The sequence below is a fragment of the Pogona vitticeps genome, chromosome 1 (assembly GCF_051106095.1).
Source record: "Pogona vitticeps strain Pit_001003342236 chromosome 1, PviZW2.1, whole genome shotgun sequence".
Taxonomy (NCBI): Eukaryota; Metazoa; Chordata; class Lepidosauria; order Squamata; family Agamidae; genus Pogona; species Pogona vitticeps.
The window spans coordinates 60,075,491-60,100,700 of NC_135783.1; the positions used below are offsets into that span (position 1 = coordinate 60,075,491).

General features: G+C 41.7%; 2 protein-coding genes across 4 annotated transcripts in view; both read left to right on the forward strand.

Moving 5' to 3' along the window:
• Positions 1-25,210, forward strand: part of SIPA1L2 (signal induced proliferation associated 1 like 2) — a 113,722-nt gene that overhangs the window by 60,031 nt on the left and 28,481 nt on the right. For 2 of the 3 annotated variants that reach the window (XM_020786769.3, XM_072993480.2), the window contains exons 9-12: positions 7,443-7,700; positions 12,848-12,931; positions 13,408-13,511; positions 15,493-15,596. In XM_020786769.3, coding sequence (XP_020642428.3) covers positions 7,443-7,700; positions 12,848-12,931; positions 13,408-13,511; positions 15,493-15,596 — 550 coding nt within the window. Of the gene's footprint in view, positions 1-7,442; positions 7,701-12,835; positions 12,932-13,407; positions 13,512-15,492; positions 15,597-25,210 lie in introns of all 3 variants that reach the window. The other variant, XM_020786762.3, reaches the window with a different exon arrangement.
• Positions 22,999-25,210, forward strand: part of LOC144585886 (uncharacterized) — a 398,554-nt gene continuing 396,342 nt past the window's right edge. Inside the window, exon 1 of the mRNA XM_078383153.1 lies at positions 22,999-23,104. The gene's annotated coding sequence lies outside the window, so the exon portion shown is untranslated. The remainder of the gene's footprint in view (positions 23,105-25,210) is intronic.

A 25,210-nucleotide genomic window follows, 5' to 3' on the forward strand; every position in this document is an offset into this window, starting at 1 on the left:
TAATATAGGAATACCCCGATTAGTGCTTTGGATACATTCCTTGATTGTGGATTGCTGACTGAAACAGTGGTAAACAGAGTTATTATTATATTATATTATATTCAATAGATTAAAATGCAAATGAATGTTTGAACCAGTGCAATGTCTGTGGAACTAGAGGAGATGGGGCAGTAAAGAGAAAAGAACAGAAGGAGAAACATGAAAGAGTATGTGTGTTTTGAGTGAAAAAAAATGGGGCAAAAAGTGAGGAAAAAATTCAGTGCCTTTGCCACCTTTACCATGTGGGAAAGGGCTAGCAAATGTGAGACGGCTCTCTTACTGACCACTTGTCTTCCTGTTTGTGCATGCATGTGTAACTGGATACTTTGTGTGTTTTCTGCCTGGGAGAATGTGTATAAAAGGAAGCTATGGGGAAAAGAAGGAGAGAGAGAAAAAAGAGCAACTAAATGCCAGCATTAGTGACACATTCACATACCTAGAAAATATATTGGGTGGTAACCTGGATTCTGTGTGCTGTTGCAAATTGCTAGGAAAACATCCCCGCACTATCTGGAAGTTGAGTCATGGCAACTGGACTTCTTTCTTATTAGGTTGGAACGTTTCACTACTCATCCAAGTATTGTAGCTTCTTCAGTCTCTGCACTAATTCTCTATGTTAGGTCTAAAGTACCAAGATTTGGGCTCTTGATTCCTGTTGAGTTCTACAGATATACTTTAAATAGTGGTTACCTTTGAGTTTTAACTGGCTGGATAGCTCTGTGCTTTTAGAGATTGGAAGTTCGATTGAGAGAATGTGCCCCATTCTGAATAAGCTAGGGAAATTCTTGGTTTGGTCTTTTCTTTGATCTAATTTTCCGATAGCACAAAACTGTTGTCTGCTGTTGTCTTTCACCCTGTTGTCTTTCACCCAGCATTTTCTAAAAAAGGAATGAAAAAAGTATTGAGGCAACTTCCTGTTTTTCATTGTTTTCAAACTGAAAGTTTTTCAACTTCAAATGTCAGCCAAGTGGAGGACACTAGCAGTGTGTATCCCATATTGTTATCTCCTTCAACCATTGTAACTTTAAAACTGTTTTTGTTGTTGTTGTTGTTTAGTCGTTTAGTCGTGTCCGACTCTTCGTGACCCCATGGACCAGAGCACGCCAGGCCCTCCCATCTTCCACTGCCTCCCGGAGGTCTGTCAATTTCATGTTGGTTGCTTCGCAGACACTGTCCAGCCATCTCATCCTTGGTCGTCCCCTTCTCCTCTTGCCGTCACACTTTCCTAACATCAAGGTCTTTTCCAAGGAGTCTTCTCTTCTCATCAGATGGCCAAAGTACTGGAGCCTCAGCTTCAGGATCTGTCCTTCCAGTGAGCACTCAGGGTTGATTTCCTTTAGAATTGATAGGTTTGTTCTCCTTGCAGTCCAGGGGACTCTCAAGATCCTCCTCCAGCACCACAGTTCAAAGGCATCAATTCTTCGGCGGTCTGCTTTCTTTATGGTCCAGCTCTCACATCCATACATCACAACAGGAAAAACCATAGCTTTGACTATTCGGATTTTTGTTGGCAAGGTGATGTCTCTGCTTTTTAAGATGCTGTCAAGGTTTGTCATCGCTTTCCTCCCCAGAAGCAGGCGTCTTTTAATTTTGTGGCTGCTGTCTCCATCTGCAGTGATCATGGAGCCCAAGAAAGTAAAATCTGTCACTGCCTCCATATCTTCCCCTTCTATTTGCCAGGAGGTGATGGGACCAGTGGCCATTATCTTAGTTTTTTTGATGTTGAGTTTCAGGCCGTTTTTTGCACTCTCGTCTTTCACCCTCATTACAAGGTTCTTTAATTCCTCCTCACTTTCTGCCAGCAGAGTGGTATCATCTGCATATCTGAGATTGTTGATATTTCTTCCGGCAATCTTAATTCCGGCTTGGGATTCCTCCAGTCCAGCCTTCCACATGATGTATTCTGCATATAAGTTAAATAAGCCGGGGGACAATATACAGTCTTGTCGTAGGGGGAAATAGTTTCATGGCAAATTCTGGTCTGGGATCTTTTCATGATTTCATACTCTGAAACAGCAATCAGCTGATCTTTTAAAAAAAATTTAAGAAAAATTACTAGCTGTTAAAATTTTAATCTTACTGAAGTTTTATTTAGAAAGCAAAAAAAGTTGAAGAAGAAAACACAAAGTGTAGTGGCCTTGAAGGATTCCAGTTCAGGAATGTAGTACTGAAAGCAGAGATGAGCTAAAATACCTCCCTCTCTCTTTTTGGCACTTGTGGATGGTGAGAATGTACATGGAATTTTAGCTATTTTCAAAGGACAGAGAAAACTTTGTGATCAGGGCTCATGAGCTCAAATTCCAATTGTCACTGTTGCTGGATGCTGTGATTATATTCCCATAATGCATGCAGCATAACTCCACGTTGTGGCAAGGCATCATTCAGGGGCATTATGTGGATTTAAACATTATGGCTAGCAAAAGTGAGGACCCAGAAGGAACACAAAATAGGGAAAGTAAGTTAATCCCATCTTCTTTGTGTGTGCAGTACTTTCCCTTGCCTCAGTTTGGGGCTGAACATTCACAAGCTCTACAAGGCTTTTAAAATTGTTTTGCTTCCTTTCTCTCCATCTCCAGGGAGAAGTGGAGGAATCTTTCAATTTCCCAATATCATTAAGTGGCTTAAGAAACTTAAGCTATTCTCGTTGGTTTCGTTCCAGCGATCACATATGCTGGAACTGAACCAAGATCCTATCTGTACCCAAAACAAAAAAACGAGGAGCCCCTGATAGGGAGCCAGAACAGTCTGAGTAAGCATGCATCAGGGATAGGATTCACAATTACAAGTATCTTTTGTGATCACTGGAAAAAGGAGGGAACCAGCCTGTCTACAGAGTGGATCAAAGAGCAAGACAAATCCTTGTCAAGTCATACCCTTAATCATACTGTACTAAACAGAAACAGATTATAATTTAAGTAAATTGCTACAGATCAGTACAAAATGTTCTCATATTTATTGTTGTATTATATTTATTTACTTTTTATCTATTCTAAATTGTTTGGTGTTTGTTGCTGGTGCCAGTTGGTGGTGGTCAACTTTCTGTTAATTTGATTGGGATGTGGGATTTTTTCCTTCTTTTTTGATAATTGTTCTGTCAAAATCGCTGTACAGCGAAATCACCATCATGCGGGAAAAAACCCCATTGGAATGCATTGAAAACCGGTTAATCATTCCAATGGGGAAATGCCTCATCGTTCAGCGAAGATCGCCCATAGAGAACCACCAATCAGCTGTTTGGAATTGCTGTTTTGCGAAGCTTCTCTCTGGAAAACAGCCATTTTGCGAAGGGAGGGAAGCCATTTTGCGAAGGGAAGCCATTTTGCGAACAAATGGTTCGCGAAGCAGGGACCTAATCAACGTAAAGCAAAAAAAAAGCCATTGGAACCATCGTTCTGCAATTGCTATTGCGATATCAAAAAAAGTCTTTGTCAAGCGATTTCGTCATCATGCGGGGTCGTCATCATGCGGGCCACCACTGTACCTATATTTTGTAAACCACCCCAACGAGTGATTTCACTAAATCAGGTGGTCCATAAATAAACAAATATAAATAAATACAAAATTGTATTTGTATTTGTTTTCACAAAACAGAAAAAAGAGGGAAAGATGCATAGTCTGCAATACCTGTTTGCTTCCATATAAACATGAGTAATGTCTCCTTTTCTTTAAGAATTCACCTTTCTGAATTTCTTCAGATATCTTTGTTTTAAAGGTTTTAGAAAATGTGTTGGAAAAAGTGTATTTCAAACTGCAACATTTGGAAAATAAACCAGTAGAGTGTTCCATGCTTTTCAGTACATGCCATGTACAGTGGTGCCTTGACTTACGAACACCCCGATGTACGAACATTTTGACTTATGAACAGCTCCATTCGCAAAATTTTGCTTTGATTCGCTAACAGATCTTTGGCTTACGAACAAAAAAATGCAGGGAAAGTGGGAAATGGACTTTTTACTGCCTGGTACTGTAATTTTAAAATGTAAAAATTGGTTTAAAAGGTGCTTGGTTTGGTTTAAAGCCGCTTGGTTTTAAAGGTATTCTGTTTAAAACGTGTTTGTTCCATCCCTCCATCCTTTCCTGCCCTTTTTTTTAACCTAAGTCATCTTAGGTTAAAAAAATTTCTCCCCCTAGTGGTAGAGGACAGATTAACCGGTTTTGCATTTGTTCCTATGGGAACTAATGCTTTGACTTACAAACGGTGGCTCTACATATGAACAAAAAACAGCCGGAACAGATTAATCGGGGTTTCAGTGCATTCCTATGGGAAATGCTGATTTGACTTACGAACGTTTTGACTTATGAGCATCTTCTGGGACAGATTAAGTTTGTAAGTCAAGGCACCACTGTAATAGTGTACCTTTTAATTTTCATGATATATATGACCATTTGTAATGCATTATTATGGAAACTTGGTCAAAATATGTTTGACTTTTGTAAGAGTTTTGAACTGATGGGTTATTTTTAATGAGACTAATTATAAAATATTTGAGGGACTCTGGATGTAATACAGTGGTGCCTCGACTTATGAACGTCCCAACTTAACGACCATTTCGAGTTGCGAGCAGCTCCAGCTGCAAAATTTTGCTTCGACTTGCAGCCAGAACTTTGAGTTGTGACAGGAAAAAGGCAGGGGGAAAAGGCGGGGAATTCAGATTTGCTAACCATTGGTAGGCGAAGAGGCTGCTTCTTTGTAGCTCTTTTGCCCCAACAGTTAGAGTGAGTGGTCAGAGGAGGCTTTGGACTGCCTGGTGCTGCTTTCTGCTCCTGAGCAAGTACATTTACTTTGTTTTGCAGGGTGGTTTGGGTTTGGGGGGCGGGTTATGTTTCTGTACTGTGGTGTTTTTTTGTGGTTTGGGGGCGTGTTTTTCGGGCTGGTTGTGTAGGGGGGTTGTGTTTTCCCCCCAGCCCCATGGTGTTCCTCTGGAGCTGGCTGTGGGGGGAGTTGTGTTTTCCCCCAGCCCCATAGCATTTTGCTGGGGCTGGCTGTGTGTGGGGGGGTTGTTTCCCCCTAGCCTCATGGCATTCCAATGCAGCTGGCTGTGTGTGTGGGGTTGTACAGTGGTGCCCCACATAGTGACAATAATCCATTCCAAAAAAATCGTCGCTATACGGATTCGTCGCTATGCGGGGCAAAAAAACCCATAGGAACGCATTAAAACATGTTTAATGCGTTCCTATGGGGAAAAAAACTCATCTTTAAAGCAAAAATCCTCCATCCAGCCGCCATTTTCAGTGCCTCTAAAGTGAGGCAACACAGCGGGCGGCCATTTTGGAACCGCGATCAGCTGTGCTTCAACGCTCTCTTGCTCTCTCTCCACCCCTTGCAGGTCCAGCCTGGGCAGGGAGACTGAGGCACTGTGCCGCCACAGCCAGGGTGGCGGCGCAGTGCCTCAGTCTCCCTGCCCAGGCAGGAGTTGCAAGGGGAGAGAAAATGCCAAAGTACAGCTGGTCGGCGGGGGTTTGCGAAGCTGGCTTCCCCATGATCTTTGCAAACCCCCGCCCATCAGCTGTGCTTCGGGGCTCTCTCTCTCCACCCCTCGCAACACAGCTGATCAGCGGGGCCTTTGGGATGATCGTGGGGAAGCGCTTCCCCACGATCATCACAAAGCGATTTCCCCCATTTGAAACATCGCAATGCGATCGCTTTTGCAATCGTAAAAACTCCATCACTTTGCGGATTCATCGTTAAATGGGCGCTCGTTAAGCGAGGCACCACTGTATGTTTTTTCCCCCAGCCCAATGGCATTCCGCTGGGGCTGGCTGTGTGTATGGAGGGCTTGAGTGTTTTCCCCCAGCCCCAAAACATTCTGCTGGGGCTGGCTGTGGTTTTTTTTGGGGGGGGGGTTGTTTTTCGGCCCCATCACGTTCTTATGGGGCTTGCAGTGTTTTATTTTTGTTTTATTTTATTGGGATTTTTTTTCCGGCTGGAACGGATTAATGGGTTTCAATGTATTCCTATGGGAAATGGTGCTTCGACTTACGACCTATGGTTGTAAGTCGAGGCACCACTCTGTTGAATCCTTGTCCTCCGTTCCTGCCTTCATCTTTTTTTTTAGATCATTTTGTGGCAAAATACTCCTTATTATCCATATATTTGTGATCATTTTGATTCTGCTTTTTCACTTTACCCTCTTTACCTTGTGCCCTTATACAATTATGTAAGTTATACAATTATGTAAGCTGCAGGAAAGGAGAGAGCATTGGTTCTGATAGTTGTGGTTGGCCTTTTTTGATACAAACAATCTTTATTTTTATATAGGCTTTTTAATATTTCTATTGTTCTCTTATTTTATTGATTTACACCACTGGTGGTGGACATCAGCCCTTGGAGCTAAATTCGGGCTGACTCGTATCCAAATCAGTTCTGACGGAGTTCCGCATAAGATGTTGCCCTTTTCCACATGATACCATCCTCTGTGGTTTCCCAGCATTTGGGTTTTTTTTTACTTTCATGAAGGGTGGGGATGGTTACTGACAGTAAGAACTTTAAGCTAAAATATGCCTTTTGGTCTCTCTTTCTATTGCATTTGGCCTTGCCCACCATTGGAATGCAACCCACAGAAGTATATCTGAAATTGAATTTGGCCCTTGCCTAAAAGAGAGTCCACACTTTAATTTGAACTGTGAATAAGTTGGTTGTGTGGAAAGAGAGATTCCACTGAAAAATACAATTAAAAAAAAAGATAGTATACGGATTGCTTATCAGTGCTCCCCAACCTTTTTAACTCCACGGACCAGTTGGGGAAGGCGGGGCACCCCCCGTGCTCATGCGCATACATGAAGGAGCACGCAGGTGGGTGTGCTCGTGCACATGTGCAAAGGAGCAGGAGGGTGTGCATGCGCATGCATGAAGGGCGGCATGGTGCTTGTGCAGGCGTGCACATGCACGAAGGGTGGCACAGCACTCGGGGCCACTCGTGTGCATGCACGAAGGGGTGGGGGAGTGTTCGCATGGGTTCAGACACACAGGCGCAAAGGGGCTGTGCAAGGGGGAGTACATGCAGGGGTGGGGGGAGGTCTGTCTCCGCTGCCCGATCCGGCTCAGGCCACAGACTGGCATCAGGCCGCATACCGGGGGTTGGGGCCCTCTGGCTTATGTGACATAGAATAAGCATTTGATGTTTATGCAGTTTAAATTCCATGCTTTTGGATTACTGAGCCTTCTAGCCAAATTTTGGAATATGACTGTTGCATTATGTAAAAGTTACTTGTTTGGACATCATTTTTTAAAAATACACATTTCTTCCACTCTTGTGAGGGGCATAATTTCAAACAGTATTAAAAGTGTTATCCAGCTAGTTCTTTCAGCATGCAACAGGCAGTACTATATTATATATAAGACAGAATTGTTCCAGTGAGAAGTACCTGTAGTTCTCATAGAAGGATTATTATGTTTATTACAGGGGTTGCTCAGAACTGTGTCGAATTCCTATGGTGGAGTATAAACTCGACAGTGAAGGCACCCCATGTGAATATAAAACCCCTTTCCGGAGGAATACGACTTGGCATCGGGTGCCAACTCCTGCTGGGCAGCCTCTCTCTCGTGCCTCTCCAATCCTAGGAACTTCTGACAGATTGCAGTGCCAGCAACTCCTCCAGCAGGCACAAACAGGCATCCCTCGCAGCACTTCATTCGACAGAAAGCTGCCAGATGGTGCAAGGTAATGCACTCTATATTAATTCCTGTCTTTTCTCAGTGGTTTGCTAGTAAGCCTTTCTGGTCCTTGGTATGAAGTGATTTTTCAAAGCTTTTAAATAAACAAGGAAGTAAAAACATTCATACACTATTCTGCAGGGTTTTAACAGAACTGAAGATTATGTTGTTGCTGCTATATGTCAGCCTTTCTCAATGGGGGCCATATGGCCCCCTCGGGGCCTTGGCACATTTGAAAAGGGACACAAACTGGAAACAGTTCTTCACACACCACCTTATAAAGTATATTATGCAACTTGTACACTCCTAATTCGGCCTGCATTTCTTTGATATTGTGTTTATGGCCATGGCCAAAAGAAGACTGAAAATGACTGCTATACGCTATCAAGTTGCCTTTGATTTATTGCACCCCTGCGAATGCCTGAACTCCAAAATGTCCTATCATTAACTCAGCTCAGCCCAAGGCCATGGTTTCCTTTATGAAGTTAATCCATTTCATATTTGTTATTCCTATTTTCGTGCTGCCTTCCACTTTCCTACCATTATTGATTTCTCCAGTGAGTCTTTTCTTCTCATGATGTGCTCAAAGTACAATAGCTTGAGGCTGCAACTATAGAGTGGGGAAAGTACACTTTGATCCAAAGTTTTCAAATTAGATCCCTGCTAGTTTCTGCGGCTGAAGCTATGTTTGCATGAAGCTCCAATAGCAAAAGGAGAAGCTGCCTTTGATCTAATGAGATCCTAACTGGCAATTTCTACCTCTTAAAAAATATTTTTCGTAAGTGACCTAGTGATAATGGTTGTTGTGGGTTTTTCCCACAGCAACCATTAGATCCCGGCCGTGAAAGCCTTCGCAAATACATTGACCTAGTGATAATCTGTTGTACTACTGACTTGAAAGACTTAGAAGAAGAAGGAGAAAAAAACACATTGGACACAACAGGAGTGCCCCTTTGCTTTCAATTAGGCAGTCACACACAGCAGAAAGCAAAGAAAAAGCAGATAGTCACCAGTTATTAATTCAATTTCATCTGTACATAATCTGATGCCATTTGCAGAGTAGTCAGTTTTCCCTTAGTTTCATTATTTTTGCTTCTAGAAAGCAATTAGGCTTCATTTTATCTAGGATTTACTCATTTGTCTTTCTGGCCATCCGTGTTATCAGCATAGTTGTCCTCCAGCACCATATTTTGAATGAATCAATTGTAGACATGGCAGCTTTGTATTTCTATTAGATATGATGGTGGTGCTGATTCCATTCTCCTCCTCAGCTTGGCCAGGACCCCAGCAATGCACAAAACACAGTTAGTAGCCTGGATGGCCCAAGGGAAAGAATGGAATCCACACCAGCTGTGGTGCCACACTTCATATCTAATACAAATGTGAAGAGCCCATGTCTAATCAATTGTTTTGTTCTCTTCTTTCTTCACTTGCCAGCTTTCTCATCTATAAACAGTAATCAGGAATGCAGCAGTGTAAATAAACTTGGCTTTAGTCTCCAGTGACAAATCCTTACGTTTGAGGATCTTTTCTAGTTCCTTCATACCTACCTTTTCAAGTATTAGTCTTCTTTTGATTTCTTGGCTAGAATCTCAATTTCTCTTGATTATTGAACCTAGATATACAGAAATTATATTTTATAATTTCAATGTCATCATTGTCAACATTGTTAAATTCTTCTGTAATGATTTTGTCTTCTTAATCTTCAACTGTAGTCCTGCGTTTGCACTTTATTCTTTCACCTTTATCGCTGCTGTTTTCTGCCAGTAAAATGGCATAATCTGCATATCTTAAAGTTTTTCCTGCATCAATTTTCACTCTTTCATCTATATCCAATCCAGCTTTCCATATACATTCTGCATACATATTGAATAAATTGTGATAAAATACAGCCTTTTATGACACCAATTTGTTTCTCCCTATTATAGCCTAACAGTAGCTTTGTGTCCACAATATAGCTTAAAAATCAGGAAAATCAAGTGTTGAGGCACCCCTCTTTCTTTTAGAAACACCCAGAGCTTCTCATGATCCACACAGTCAAAGGCTTTGCTGTAGTCTATAAAGCACAGACTGATATTTTTCTAAAGTTCTTTGCTGCAATCCAGTAGCTGGTGTATATTTACAATATGATCTTGAGTACCTCTTCATTTTTGGAATTCAGTTTGAACATTCATCATTTCTCACACCATATAGGCTAAATGTTTTTCTTATAAGTCCTCAAGCATCATTTTGCTTGCATGGGAAATTAGAGTGATGGTCCTATAGTTACTGTACTCTATGGCATCTCCTTTCTTCAGGGTTGTAACATATATTGAATGTTTCCAGTCCATGGGTCATTATTTTATTTTCCATACTTGATGGAATATTCTTATTTGGATTTTGATAGACTCAGTCTCTGTAGCTTGAAACGGTTCTGTCAGCATCCTGATACAATAGTTTCCCTCTATTAATGTTTCTTAAAACAAAACCAAAAGCCAGCACTAGTGATGATGATAATGGAAAGATAAATTTACATCTTGCTGTCTGGTCATAGTGGAATATAAAAACCTATTGCCATCACATGAGGACTGACCAATACAATACTACAGGAGCCACTTCAGAAAAATAAAGAACAATGTTTTTTGAAATCCACAGATTGAGAGCTTTTCATATCATTGTCAGAATTTTTATGTAACAGGTTGTAAGTAAAACAGAATTAGTTTTTTGTCTTAATGAGCTCATAATGATGTTCTTCTAAAACAGTGTAATGTAAGGACTGAAAAAGGCATTACTATGAGACCAGCATAAAAGTATTATTAGGCTTTATATTTGGAGGTGAGACTGGGAGAGTGTTTCCCATTCATTTTTCTTTAATTGTGTGGTCTATTTTAAAAATTTTAAGCAAGGCACTACATGCACAAAACAGTTCATGACCCTGTTCCTTTATGCTTCTATCTAGTTCAGAATAATACTGTGGAGTTACACTGTAGCAGAGTTTCCCGTCTGTTTGAACAATATGGAACACTTCTTTAAAGGGGGAAAAGATACATATGCTTCAAATGAGTAGCTTAACGGCTTACTTAGAAGCAGTATTGCAAGCTCTGCTCATCGTAGGTCCTCAGCACTGTCCACTTCTGTTGAATCAAGTGGTAAAATGCAAATTGATTTCAAAAGCATGGAGCTGTTGCAAAAAATAATTCTGCAATTTGTTTCCCTATCACTATTAAGTAATAAAACATTTGCAAATTTGAATTATCAAATATTACCTATCATACTGAATTTTAAGGGGCTACACATTTTAAAAAATGAAAATTTCTCTTCAGAAACATAGGCAACATAGTCAACCTACCGTAATGCCATGTGCAGATTTGGCATCTTAAGGTTTTATTTCTTTTTTTTTAAATTTTTAATTTTAATATATACAGTATACACATATACATACACTTACATAGACATATATGTACACACATATGCCTAAATCTCTATCTACAAACAATACATACTGTAAAGCTTAGCCTACAAGCCTTTTGTATAATAACACATTTCTTTCAGCAGTGTCTTCTCCTCATTATTCATTTTGATCACTTACTTTCTATTTATTACAAAGTTTTTGTTTCCCACTATTCATAGAACATGTTCTATGGTTTTATTTCTGTACCTTCTCCCTCAACTCATTTTCTTAAAGGCTAAATTTCTCAATTTAATTTAATTTTAATTGTATTTTAATTCTTTTATCTATTTATTGTATTTTAATTGTTGTAAACCGCCCAGAGACCTTTGGGTAGAGTGGGCGGTATATACGTTATGTTAAATAAATAAGTAAACCACTAATACCCTTTCTGTTTCTTGGAGACTAATGAGCTATACAAGGCCAAATCTCTCTCTCTCTCTCTCTCTCTCTCTCTCTCTCTCTCAGTGTCTTTTTTCATCAAAATGTCTGAATTACTCATTATACTGTGATCATTTCCTTTTCACAAATCAAAAATATATTCATTTTATGCTTTTGAGTTCAGTCTTTCTGCAATAGCAATCAGTTTAATAGTGCTGAGATTTTGCTAGCTGCTCAGATTGCTGCTATACTTAAATTACATCTCATTTTTATGTGCAGATTTTTTTCATAAATATATTTATACTTTTTGCAATATAGCGCTAACTTTATTCTTGACAACTTTTTCAAGATTCATTTTAAAAACTTAATGGTATTAGCATTTCTTTCCATCCAAACCACTTATTAACTTCTCTAAAAGTAAGTAACATTGCTTTCTTATGCAGCACTTTTGTGATACTTTACTGGTGTTTCTTCTTGGAAATCTGCTGCTTTTATACAGCTGGATTTTGCTTTACTTTCAGAATATATTAGATGGCAGTTGTGTTGGGGTTTTGTATGATATATTTTATCTAAACATAACTCCAAATCTGAGCATGTATAGAGCCATAGATGAGTGTGTTTTTCTTTGTAAGGAAGCAAGTTGCTTTGAGCCTCTGCAAACTCTCTCTGTACCTATCCTTCAGCATTTATGCCCTAAAGCAAGGAAAAGCATAAACACTGCTGTGTACCATGGCTACTGTATATTTCCTTGGTTTGAGGACATTATCTGCATTGTGTGGTGACTCTGGAAGAAAAAATGCTTCCTTTGACCATAGAACTTTTACATGCTACTTGGACACTACTTGGATCAGCCAGTTTGTATTATAATATTTTTACACAATTACTGTAGTATGTTATCTGTCTGATCTGTACACTATCATCACTTCTTACATAGCAATTTCACAAAGAATACTCCACTGGTGATATTTAAAACCAGATTCAGGGAGTAATTGAACATAGTTTCCTTCATTTATTATGATGTCCCCAAGTGAAAGTTATAGCTATATTTTGGGAGGGAACAATTGCCATGAGTATGAGCAGAACATGAAATGCTTACATTAAACAACATTGATTTTCAGAGAGCCATGTGTATACTTTAGTCAGTGGTGAATTATTATAATTATTTGTAACATGTACAGCTTTTTTATCTATTTTGAAAATAGATATTTCCAATGTATTTGTATTGTTTGTATTCCTCAAGTCAGTGAAAAAAATAATTACTAAAGGATTTATATTAAAATAGTAAGGTAGTTGTTGAAACACCACAGATCTTAGTACATCTTAAATTACTCTAGTCAATATTTCAGAAGTTCACCAAGCAACCAGTCATCCTCCAGTGACCCAGGACCAAGTGGGAGTAGTCAATGGAGGCAGCAAGTTGGCTATGACGGGTACTTTACTTTCCTATCTCTTTTTGATATACTCAAAGTTAGCAGAGTTGTTATCTGAAGCTGTTATTGAGTGTTCTATTGCTGAAGGTTAGAGCTTTGTAGAAAATCATAGTTAATTGTTTTTATGAGTTTTAAATTTCAAACTGCCCTATCTTTGATGGGTTAGGGACAAGACCTACTTAAGAAATCCTCAAACTATGGGTTGAATATATAAAGAGACATCAAAAATTGTATTTTAAAAATTTGAGGAATATTTCACTTGTTTGTGCATGTCATTAGAAAAAACAGTATCTTAAAATTATTGTAAGAAATTAAAGATGTAATAATCACTGTGAAATTTCTTTGTTCTATTTACTCATCATCTGAAAAATACCCTAAATTTATAATCTTGCCATTTAAAATGGAGGAACAGTATTAAGTGTGATAAGCAACTTTCACAGCGAGCAGGAAAATCACTATTATGTTTCTTTTAAAAGGTGCCAGTCCCCTTTACTTCATGACCACCAAGGTGCAGGTCCACTGGAGAGTGAAGGAAGCAGAGAACATGAAGAATCCTTGGAAGGGCCCAGACATATGAGTGGTAATGAATATTATCTTAATCAAGTTGCTATAATTGCTGATTTTACCTTCCTCCTATTTAATATTCTCCATCAGCAAAGGTCTTAAAGGCCCTAATTATTTTTTATTTGAAGCATGCAGGACTGCACAGTTTTAGCAAAAGCAGAGAGCATAAGCAAAATGACACATAGAGCAGAACTGAGTAAACAATACAAAATCCAGATCAATCATGTTCCTCTCATTTTCCTTGAGATGGTGAAGCACCTTGAGGGGATGAGGAGGATGAAGTTTGATTTCTGAAGCTTTATTCTGACTTTCCAATTTTAACTTCTATATTAGTTATTATGAAGACATTTTTATCCCACGTTTCTTCTGTTAGATTGCCAAAAGTGGCACCCCCCTAATAAAATAATAAAAACATTAACACAGAAGAAATAGATAAAAGCATCTAACACTGAGAAGCAAATCAATAATAGGAAGTTGGCAAGATTAGAAAAATCAAAAGATTGGCTAAGGCAAAGCTTTGTTAGTTAAAAAAGAAAAACAACCCCAAAGGAATAAGATGGCTTTCTCAGAATAAGAGAGTCCATGCTTTAGGTGCAGTAGTAGAAACACTCCTCTAGTGTAACCTCATCACAACACAGAAGCTAGTATGATGTGCAAGAGAGCAATACTATCTGTCATAGTGGCTAGATTGCTTCATGTTGAGATATATATATAGTCCTTTTACATAGTCTGTAATAAATGTTTAGTACTTTCATAATCTGAATTATGGCGAAAAATTGACTGGCTACCTAGTGCAAATGGTACAACAATGGAGTAATGTGCTCCTTGTAAATATGGCCATTCAGAATTCTTGCTGCTAAAGTTTCCTGAGGATTTTCAGCATAGCCCATGTTAAGGGCACCACAGTAGTCCAGTCTAAAGCAATGAGTGACCGTTGTCAGAGCTGTATAAACTTAAGATAAAGCAGTGTTCCAAAATACAGATTCCACCTGAGCATCGAGGAGCAAAGCTTAGTACTGTATAGGACAGCAATGGCGAACCTATGTCATGCGTGCCACAGCTTGCACACAGAGCCCATTCTGCGGGCAAACGAGCCATAAGTCGCTGGATCGCTATTCCCCCTGGCAGCCAAACTTCAGGCGGTGGCTGCAGCCACAGTGCTGGCACTTCAGCAGGCAGCGGTCCAGGATCTGGAGCAACTGGTGCTGGTGGCAGATCTGGAGTGGGGTCTTGAGGCACCTCCGTGCCTGGGATTCCCCCTTCTGCCACCACTTCCGGTTCTGCAGCCACCGCGGCACACTGCCTGCTGAGTTTTCTCTCCCCCCCAAGTTTGGCCACTCAGGCCCAAAAAGATTTGCCGCCACTGGTTTAGGAACACCTTCAAACAGTGAATTTCATTATTTCCTAACCAGTGTTGGCTTAAATGGACCTCAGCAATCTTCTCAGCCAAGAAAAAAAAATTCTTGTTCAGATTAAGTTTTAGTTTGTTAGCCCATGTCCAGTCCATCCCTACTCTCACTATTTAAGGATTCCACAACTTATTTGATTTGAGATGGAAATGATTTTTTCCTTTATAAATATTTATTTCTGAAAATCACTGGATATTTTATTTCAAACAAAACCATGCATCTCTGCCACTGTTAAGTACTTTTCTTTGCTTCCTTGCACTCTGAACAGGTGCTTACAAATAGAGTAAGGATGTGCATATTGGTCTTGCATTCTGCTTGCATTCATGTTCCATAGAGAAGATATAGCTAGAAGATACATAAACATCTATTCCTCTCACCCATAACTTTAATAGATTTTAACCAACATATTATCTAAATTTAATTACATCTGAAGAGTGAAGGGCAAGACAAAATTTTCTGTTAGTGACATTTCCAAGAAACAACACTGTTTCTAACCTGATGCATATAGCATTAAGCTGTGAGCCTTTTTTTCCTTCTGTAGTATGTTTTGTGTATATAGAAATTAAAACACATAATTATTTATGGCAGAAACCAAGTGGCATGCACCATCAACCAAAGTCTTGAGTTCCTATAAAGACCGGGCTTTACAGAAAGAGAGCAGTGGCAAGGATTCACCAAACAAATTTTCTCATGTAAGTCTTTTTACTTAGGGTTTCCCAAATTACGAATCTTTCTCACATGTATGCGAGAACTTGACTGAAAGTCACCAACTTGGTTCAAAGTCTGTTTTGTTACGGTCCCTTCTCTAAAGAAAGGGCAAGCAGAAATTATAGAGGGTAGTTTCTGTTTCATGATAAATGAACCGCTATTATTGATAAATTTCTTTGTTGTATATTTCTTTATCCAGCAGTTCTATCTAGCATTATTTTGCACATTATTCTGCCTTGGAATAACTTCAAGATAAATTATTTGAGGACAAAAGAGGTCATCCAGTTTTTATTTGCCAGCATTAAAAACCTAGGTGTGGAGTGAATGATAGGATCTGACCTTTTTTAAATAGTATGCGCAAGTAACAAGCATCTCTGATGCATAATTGGATTCAAGTATTCTAACTGGCAGTGACATCAGACAAGCGCATTATAGAGGGCATGTGCTGGTTTCTAGGGCAGTGAGTGGATTAAAGCCTCACTAATGTGATGTCTGATTAGAACTTGAGTTGCATTGGCTTCCACAGTCCTGAGTACATGTCCTATTGTATTCAAGTAACACCCATACTTTGCCATCTCTTGTCATATTGTCAGGAATAAACATCTGTTTTAATTACCAACAGTTTCAACCTTTAAAGAATGCATGTAATTAGAATATCTTGTTCTTATTCCTGTTAATGGGGGGAAGGCAGCAGTGATGTTCCAACATTAAGAAACAATTACTTCGAATTGAGTCAGACATTGTGAAAATTGGAATATAGTGCCTGTTGCATACATATATGATAAATTAAAAGATGAAGAATTATGTCAAGTGTAGTTCTGATCTTTACCCTAGTTCATTTACATGGGCAGTGTCTCTTTCTCTTTTGCTGCATGTACCGTGTTTCCCTGAAAATAAGACAGGGTCTTATATTAATTTTTGCTCCAAAAAACGTATTAGGGCTTATTTTCACGGGATGCTTTAATTTTTTCCATTTACAAAAATCTATATTTATTCAAATGCAGTCATGTCATCTTCTTCTGGTTGCTGCACAATGGTGGACGGCGGGGTTTCACTTAACTGGGGCTTATTTTGTGGGTAGGGTTTTTATTGCGAGCATCCTGAAAAATCATACTAGGGCACATTTTCAAGTTAGGTCTTATTTTCCGGGAAATAGGGTAGGGCATAAACAAGGGATTTTGACGCCAATTCAAAAGAGTTTCCATCAAATATATTTATTTAGTATATTTGATTGCTACACCCCATTTGACCAAAATCAGTATTATCTTATGTCATCTTTATGACTTGATGGCCAGATTTTATTCTTTAGTTATGCCTGTGTAAGTGCAACAACATAAATTTAATTTGCAAGTTGCCTACTGTTAAGTAGTGAAAGGTCATATTTCTTATTGCTGATTTCTCAAGTTGCAGCAGTTTGCCACTGATATCTACACTGTTGGACTTAGTCCACTGGGCTCAAGTAATCAGATTCTGGGTGTTGTATATCACAGTAGGACAGCCATATCAAAACCACTTAAAGAGAATGATTTTGACAGCAGACTTTGTTGCACCTTATACTCTTTATTTCACCATAAGGGTTCCTTAAGGGTTTCGGCTGGGAAGGACGCGAAAGGTAGGCTTTTTGTGGAGAAGTCTGTTTTTTCCTGTCTCTTTGTTCTGGCTCATCACATGGTCTAGTGGGAGGGCCTAGTAGTTTGAATCCTGATTTTACTGGAGCCTGTGTCCATTTTCCTTAAGGGTTTCGGCTGGGAAGGACGCGAAAGGTAGGCTTTTTGTGGAGAAGTCTGTTTTTTCCTGTCTCTTTGTTCTGGCTCATCACATGGTCTAGTGGGAGGGCCTAGTAGTTTGAATCCTGATTTTACTGGAGCCTGTGTCCATTTTCCTTAAGGGTTTTGGCTGGGAAGGAGGCGAAAGGTAGGCTTTTTGTGGAGAAGTCTGTTTTTTCCTGTCTCTTTGTTCTGGCTCATCACATGGTCTAGTGGGAGGGCCTAGTAGTTTGAATCCTGATTTTACTGGAGCCTGTGTCCATTTTCCTTAAGGGTTTTGGCTGGGAAGGACGCGAAAGGTAGGCTTTTTGTGGAGAAGTCTGTTTTTTCCTGTCTCTTTGTTCTGGCTCATCACATGGTCTAGTGGGAGGGCCTAGTAGTTTGAATCCTGATTTTACTGGAGCCTGTGTCCATTTTCCTTAAGGGTTTTGGCTGGGAAGGAGGCGAAAGGTAGGCTTTTTGTGGAGAAGTCTGTTTTTTCCTGTCTCTTTGTTCTGGCTCATCACATGGTCTAGTGGGAGGGCCTAGTAGTTTGAATCCTGATTTTACTGGAGCCTGTGTCCATTTTCCTTAAGGGTTTTGGCTGGGAAGGACGCGAAAGGTAGGCTTTTTGTGGAGAAGTCTGTTTTTTCCTGTCTCTTTGTTCTGGCTCATCACATGGTCTAGTGGGAGGGCCTAGTAGTTTGAATCCTGATTTTACTGGAGCCTGTGTCCATTTTCCTTAAGGGTTTTGGCTGGGAAGGAGGCGAAAGGTAGGCTTTTTGTGGAGAAGTCTGTTTTTTCCTGTCTCTTTGTTCTGGCTCATCACATGGTCTAGTGGGAGGGCCTAGTAGTTTGAATCCTGATTTTACTGGAGCCTGTTTCCATTTTCCTTAAGGGTTCTGGCTGGGAAGGACGCGAAAGGTAGGCTTTTTGTGGAGAAGTCTGTTTTTTCCTGTCTCTTTGTTCTGGCTCATCACATGGTCTAGTGGGAGGGCCTAGTAGTTTGAATCCTGATTTTACTGGAGCCTGTTTCCATTTTCCTTAAGGGTTCTGGCTGGGAAGGACGCGAAAGGTAGGCTTTTTGTGGAGAAGTCTGTTTTTTCCTGTCTCTTTGTTCTGGCTCATCACATGGTCTAGTGGGAGGGCCTAGTAGTTTGAATCCTGATTTTACTGGAGCCTGTTTCCATTTTCCTTAAGGGTTCTGGCTGGGAAGGACGCGAAAGGTAGGCTTTTTGTGGAGAAGTCTGTTTTTTCCTGTCTCTTTGTTCTGGCTCATCACATGGTCTAGTGGGAGGGCCTAGTAGTTTGAATCCTGATTTTACTGGAGCCTGTTTCCATTTTCCTTAAGGGTTCTGGCTGGGAAGGACGCGAAAGGTAGGCTTTTTGTGGAGAAGTCTGTTTTTTCCTGTCTCTTTGTTCTGGCTCATCACATGGTCTAGTGGGAGGGCCTAGTAGTTTGAATCCTGATTTTACTGGAGCCTGTTTCCATCTTCCTTAAGGGTTCTGGCTGGGAAGGACGCGAAAGGTAGGCTTTTTGTGGAGAAGTCTGTTTTTTTCCTGTCTCTTTGTTCTGGCTCATCACATGGTCTAGTGGGAGGGCCTAGTAGTTTGAATCCTGATTTTACTGGAGCCTGTTTCCATTTTCCTTAAGGGTTCTGGCTGGGAAGGACGCGAAAGGTAGGCTTTTTGTGGAGAAGTCTGTTTTTTCCTGTCTCTTTGTTCTGGCTCATCACATGGTCTAGTGGGAGGGCCTAGTAGTTTGAATCCTGATTTTACTGGAGCCTGTTTCCATTTTCCTTAAGGGTTCTGGCTGGGAAGGACGCGAAAGGTAGGCTTTTTGTGGAGAAGTCTGTTTTTTCCTGTCTCTTTGTTCTGGCTCATCACATGGTCTAGTGGGAGGGCCTAGTAGTTTGAATCCTGATTTTACTGGAGCCTGTTTCCATTTTCCTTAAGGGTTCTGGCTGGGAAGGACGCGAAAGGTAGGCTTTTTGTGGAGAAGTCTGTTTTTTCCTGTCTCTTTGTTCTGGCTCATCACATGGTCTAGTGGGAGGGCCTAGTAGTTTGAATCCTGATTTTACTGGAGCCTGTTTCCATTTTCCTTAAGGGTTCTGGCTGGGAAGGACGCGAAAGGTAGGCTTTTTGTGGAGAAGTCTGTTTTTTTCCTGTCTCTTTGTTCTGGCTCATCACATGGTCTAGTGGGAGGGCCTAGTAGTTTGAATCCTGATTTTACTGGAGCCTGTTTCCATTTTCCTTAAGGGTTCTGGCTGGGAAGGACGCGAAAGGTAGGCTTTTTGTGGAGAAGTCTGTTTTTTCCTGTCTCTTTGTTCTGGCTCATCACATGGTCTAGTGGGAGGGCCTAGTAGTTTGAATCCTGATTTTACTGGAGCCTGTTTCCATTTTCCTTAAGGGTTCTGGCTGGGAAGGACGCGAAAGGTAGGCTTTTTGTGGAGAAGTCTGTTTTTTTCCTGTCTCTTTGTTCTGGCTCATCACATGGTCTAGTGGGAGGGCCTAGTAGTTTGAATCCTGATTTTACTGGAGCCTGTTTCCATTTTCCTTAAGGGTTCTGGCTGGGAAGGACGCGAAAGGTAGGCTTTTTGTGGAGAAGTCTGTTTTTTCCTGTCTCTTTGTTCTGGCTCATCACATGGTCTAGTGGGAGGGCCTAGTAGTTTGAATCCTGATTTTACTGGAGCCTGTTTCCATTTTCCTTAAGGGTTCTGGCTGGGAAGGACGCGAAAGGTAGGCTTTTTGTGGAGAAGTCTGTTTTTTCCTGTCTCTTTGTTCTGGCTCATCACATGGTCTAGTGGGAGGGCCTAGTAGTTTGAATCCTGATTTTACTGGAGCCTGTTTCCATTTTCCTTAAGGGTTCTGGCTGGGAAGGACGCGAAAGGTAGGCTTTTTGTGGAGAAGTCTGTTTTTTCCTGTCTCTTTGTTCTGGCTCATCACATGGTCTAGTGGGAGGGCCTAGTAGTTTGAATCCTGATTTTACTGGAGCCTGTTTCCATTTTCCTTAAGGGTTCTGGCTGGGAAGGACGCGAAAGGTAGGCTTTTTGTGGAGAAGTCTGTTTTTTTCCTGTCTCTTTGTTCTGGCTCATCACATGGTCTAGTGGGAGGGCCTAGTAGTTTGAATCCTGATTTTACTGGAGCCTGTTTCCATTTTCCTTAAGGGTTCTGGCTGGGAAGGACGCGAAAGGTAGGCTTTTTGTGGAGAAGTCTGTTTTTTCCTGTCTCTTTGTTCTGGCTCATCACATGGTCTAGTGGGAGGGCCTAGTAGTTTGAATCCTGATTTTACTGGAGCCTGTTTCCATTTTCCTTAAGGGTTCTGGCTGGGAAGGACGCGAAAGGTAGGCTTTTTGTGGAGAAGTCTGTTTTTTTCCTGTCTCTTTGTTCTGGCTCATCACATGGTCTAGTGGGAGGGCCTAGTAGTTTGAATCCTGATTTTACTGGAGCCTGTTTCCATTTTCCTTAAGGGTTCTGGCTGGGAAGGACGCGAAAGGTAGGCTTTTTGTGGAGAAGTCTGTTTTTTCCTGTCTCTTTGTTCTGGCTCATCACATGGTCTAGTGGGAGGGCCTAGTAGTTTGAATCCTGATTTTACTGGAGCCTGTTTCCATTTTCCTTAAGGGTTCTGGCTGGGAAGGACGCGAAAGGTAGGCTTTTTGTGGAGAAGTCTGTTTTTTTCCTGTCTCTTTGTTCTGGCTCATCACATGGTCTAGTGGGAGGGCCTAGTAGTTTGAATCCTGATTTTACTGGAGCCTGTTTCCATTTTCCTTAAGGGTTTTGGCTGGGAAGGACGCGAAAGGTAGGCTTTTTGTGGAGAAGTCTGTTTTTTCCTGTCTCTTTGTTCTGGCTCATCACATGGTCTAGTGGGAGGGCCTAGTAGTTTGAATCCTGATTTTACTGGAGCCTGTTTCCATTTTCCTTAAGGGTTCTGGCTGGGAAGGACGCGAAAGGTAGGCTTTTTGTGGAGAAGTCTGTTTTTTTCCTGTCTCTTTGTTCTGGCTCATCACATGGTCTAGTGGGAGGGCCTAGTAGTTTGAATCCTGATTTTATTGGAGCCTGTTTCCATTTTCCTTAAGGGTTTTGGCTGGGAAGGACGCGAAAGGTAGGCTTTTTGTGGAGAAGTCTGTTTTTTCCTGTCTCTTTGTTCTGGCTCATCACATGGTCTAGTGGGAGGGCCTAGTAGTTTGAATCCTGATTTTACTGGAGCCTGTTTCCATTTTCCTTAAGGGTTCTGGCTGGGAAGGACGCGAAAGGTAGGCTTTTTGTGGAGAAGTCTGTTTTTTTCCTGTCTCTTTGTTCTGGCTCATCACATGGTCTAGTGGGAGGGCCTAGTAGTTTGAATCCTGATTTTACTGGAGCCTGTTTCCATTTTCCTTAAGGGTTCTGGCTGGGAAGGACGCGAAAGGTAGGCTTTTTGTGGAGAAGTCTGTTTTTTTCCTGTCTCTTTGTTCTGGCTCATCACATGGTCTAGTGGGAGGGCCTAGTAGTTTGAATCCTGATTTTACTGGAGCCTGTTTCCATTTTCCTTAAGGGTTTTGGCTGGGAAGGACGCGAAAGGTAGGCTTTTTGTGGAGAAGTCTGTTTTTTCCTGTCTCTTTGTTCTGGCTCATCACATGGTCTAGTGGGAGGGCCTAGTAGTTTGAATCCTGATTTTACTGGAGCCTGTTTCCATTTTCCTTAAGGGTTCTGGCTGGGAAGGACGCGAAAGGTAGGCTTTTTGTGGAGAAGTCTGTTTTTTTCCTGTCTCTTTGTTCTGGCTCATCACATGGTCTAGTGGGAGGGCCTAGTAGTTTGAATCCTGATTTTACTGGAGCCTGTTTCCATTTTCCTTAAGGGTTTTGGCTGGGAAGGACGCGAAAGGTAGGCTTTTTGTGGAGAAGTCTGTTTTTTCCTGTCTCTTTGTTCTGGCTCATCACATGGTCTAGTGGGAGGGCCTAGTAGTTTGAATCCTGATTTTACTGGAGCCTGTTTCCATTTTCCTTAAGGGTTCTGGCTGGGAAGGACGCGAAAGGTAGGCTTTTTGTGGAGAAGTCTGTTTTTTTCCTGTCTCTTTGTTCTGGCTCATCACATGGTCTAGTGGGAGGGCCTAGTAGTTTGAATCCTGATTTTACTGGAGCCTGTTTCCATTTTCCTTAAGGGTTTTGGCTGGGAAGGACGCGAAAGGTAGGCTTTTTGTGGAGAAGTCTGTTTTTTTCCTGTCTCTTTGTTCTGGCTCATCACATGGTCTAGTGGGAGGGCCTAGTAGTTTGAATCCTGATTTTATTGGACCGCGCGCCTAACGGCGCGCGAAATACTCTAACTCTATCTCCAACCCCAATATGCTGAATATGGATGTCCTGAAGGAGGGCAGAATTTCAGCTTTAAAAAGAGAATGAGGAAGAGAGTGTGTCACATGAAATTCCCTAATCCTATCTCTTACTTAATTTGGTAAAAGAGAGCAGGCCGGGTAGGTGGGACTCGTCAGCCCTGGAAGGCAGCCCATCTAGGAGAAGGAAAACTCCAAATTTTAACCTCCACTGCCTTGTGGCTATATCCACTTATGGAAAGGGCTTCAGGATATAACCTCGAGGCAAAATCCGGAGCCGGAGTCCCGGAGGCATTTTCTTTCACTCTGCCAACTCCTGCGACGTTGCTGGAACCAGTTGTATTGGCTCTTGCCTTTCCACTGGACCATTTCAGCAACGTGGAGAGGGGGGATTTGCTGCTTGGGTAACAGCCTATCCTCCATACTATTTTACCCAGGCTTCGTGCTCTGGAGAGGACACTCCAGCTTCGCATACAGCGTCGAAACAACACGGGAAGTAGCAGTTACCGGTTATAAGTCTCTGCTGAATTGGCGTAGAGCAGGACGCCAGGGGCTACTTCTGACGGTGGGAGAGGTCATTGCACCTCACTAGGTAGATACCGCCCGCCTTAAGCTGGGCAGCCCCCAGCCAGTAAGGTGCTACCTCGCCACGGTCTGTTAACCTCACGGGGTGCGTGGGGTTTAGGGTGAAACCCGACAAGCAGATCGACAACCGTGCACCATGCAACAATCATAAGAAAACTTCTGCCCTAAAGCTGGGCACCTGGAATGTACGGACAATGACCCCTGGCTTTCCTGACTACGGCTTTCCTAACGACCTGCAAGAAATAGACGATGTGCGCAAGACAGCTGTCATTGACATGGAACTGAGTAGACTGCAGATGGACATTGTTGCCCTGCAAGAGACAAGACTGCCAGACTCGGGATCTGTCAAAGAAAAAAACTTCTCATTCTTCTGGCAGGGAAAACCATCGAATGAGACCAGGGAATATGGTGTTGGCTTTGCAGTCAGAAACACTCTCCTGAGATGCATTGTTCCACCCACTGTGGGGAGTGAAAGAATCCTGTCTCTGCAGCTCCACTCATCAGCAGGACCAGTAACCCTCATTAGTGCATATGCACCAACACTGTCATCCACTCCAGAAGTGAAAGACAAATTCTACGACGATCTGGCAGCTACTATCAAAAAAGTCCCTGAAAGAGAGTCACTGTTCATTCTTGGAGACTTTAATGCTAGAGTTGGTGCTGATCACAATTCTTGGCCCACTTGTCTAGGCCGTTTTGGCATTGGAAAGATGAACGAAAATGGCCAACGCTTACTGGAGTTTTGCTGTTACTATGGTCTCTGTGTCAGCAACACATTCTTTAATACGAAGCTGCAACACAGAGTTTCCTGGAGACATCCAAGATCCAAGCATTGGCATCAGCTCGATTTGATCCTCACTAGACGTTCTAGCCTTCCTAGTGTTACGATCACACGCAGCTACCAGAGTGCTGATTGCGATACTGATCACTCCCTGGTGTGTAGTAGAGTAAAACTGCGAACAAAGAAATTGTATCACATGAAAAAGGAAGGAAGACCACGTATTGACATCAACAAGACTCGCGATCAAAGAAAAGTGAAGGAATTTGCCCAAGCACTCGAGGAAACCCTTCCAGGTCCAGCTAATGTAAATGCACCTGAACGATGGGAACACTTCAAGAACACTGTCTACAACACCGCCTTGTCCACCTTCGGCAAGAAGACCAGAAAGATGGCTGACTGGTTCGAAGCCCATTCGGAGGAGTTAATGCCAGCCATTGAGGATAAGAGAAGAGCTCTAGCAGCATACAAAGCCTGTCCTAGCGAGTACAACCTGCAAGCTCTTCGAGCCGCTCGTAGCCAAGTCCAACAGGCTGCCAGGAGATGCTCCAATGACTATTGGCTTCAGCTTTGCTCTCAGATACAGATAGCAGCGGACACAGGTAACATCAAAGGAATGTATGATGGTATCAAGCAGGCCTTAGGTCCATTACAGAAGAAATCTGCTCCCTTAAAGTCTACTACAGGTGTGATCATCCAGGACCGAGCACAGCAGATGGAACGCTGGGTGCAGCACTACTCCGAGCTATATTCCAGAAAGAATGTAGTAACCGAAGAAGCATTAAATAACATTGAGTGCCTGCCTGTCTTGGAAGAGCTGGACAGCGAACCAACCCTAGCAGAAATAAATGCGGCCTTGGATTCCCTCACCTCTGGCAAGGCACCTGGAAGGGACAACATCCCTGTTGAAGTGCTGAAATGCGGTAAGGAGATCATCATCACCGAACTGTATGAAATCTTTTGTCTCTGCTGGAGGGAAGGTGGAGTACCACAGGACATGAAGGACGCAAACATTGTCACGTTGTACAAGAACAAAGGTGACAGGGGTGACTGCAATAACTACCGTGGTATCTCTCTTCTTAGCGTTGTAGGGAAGCTGCTTGCCCGTGTTGTGCTGAAGAGGCTCCAGGTGCTTGCAGACAGAGTCTATCCGGAATCACAGTGTGGATTTCGAGCAAATAGATC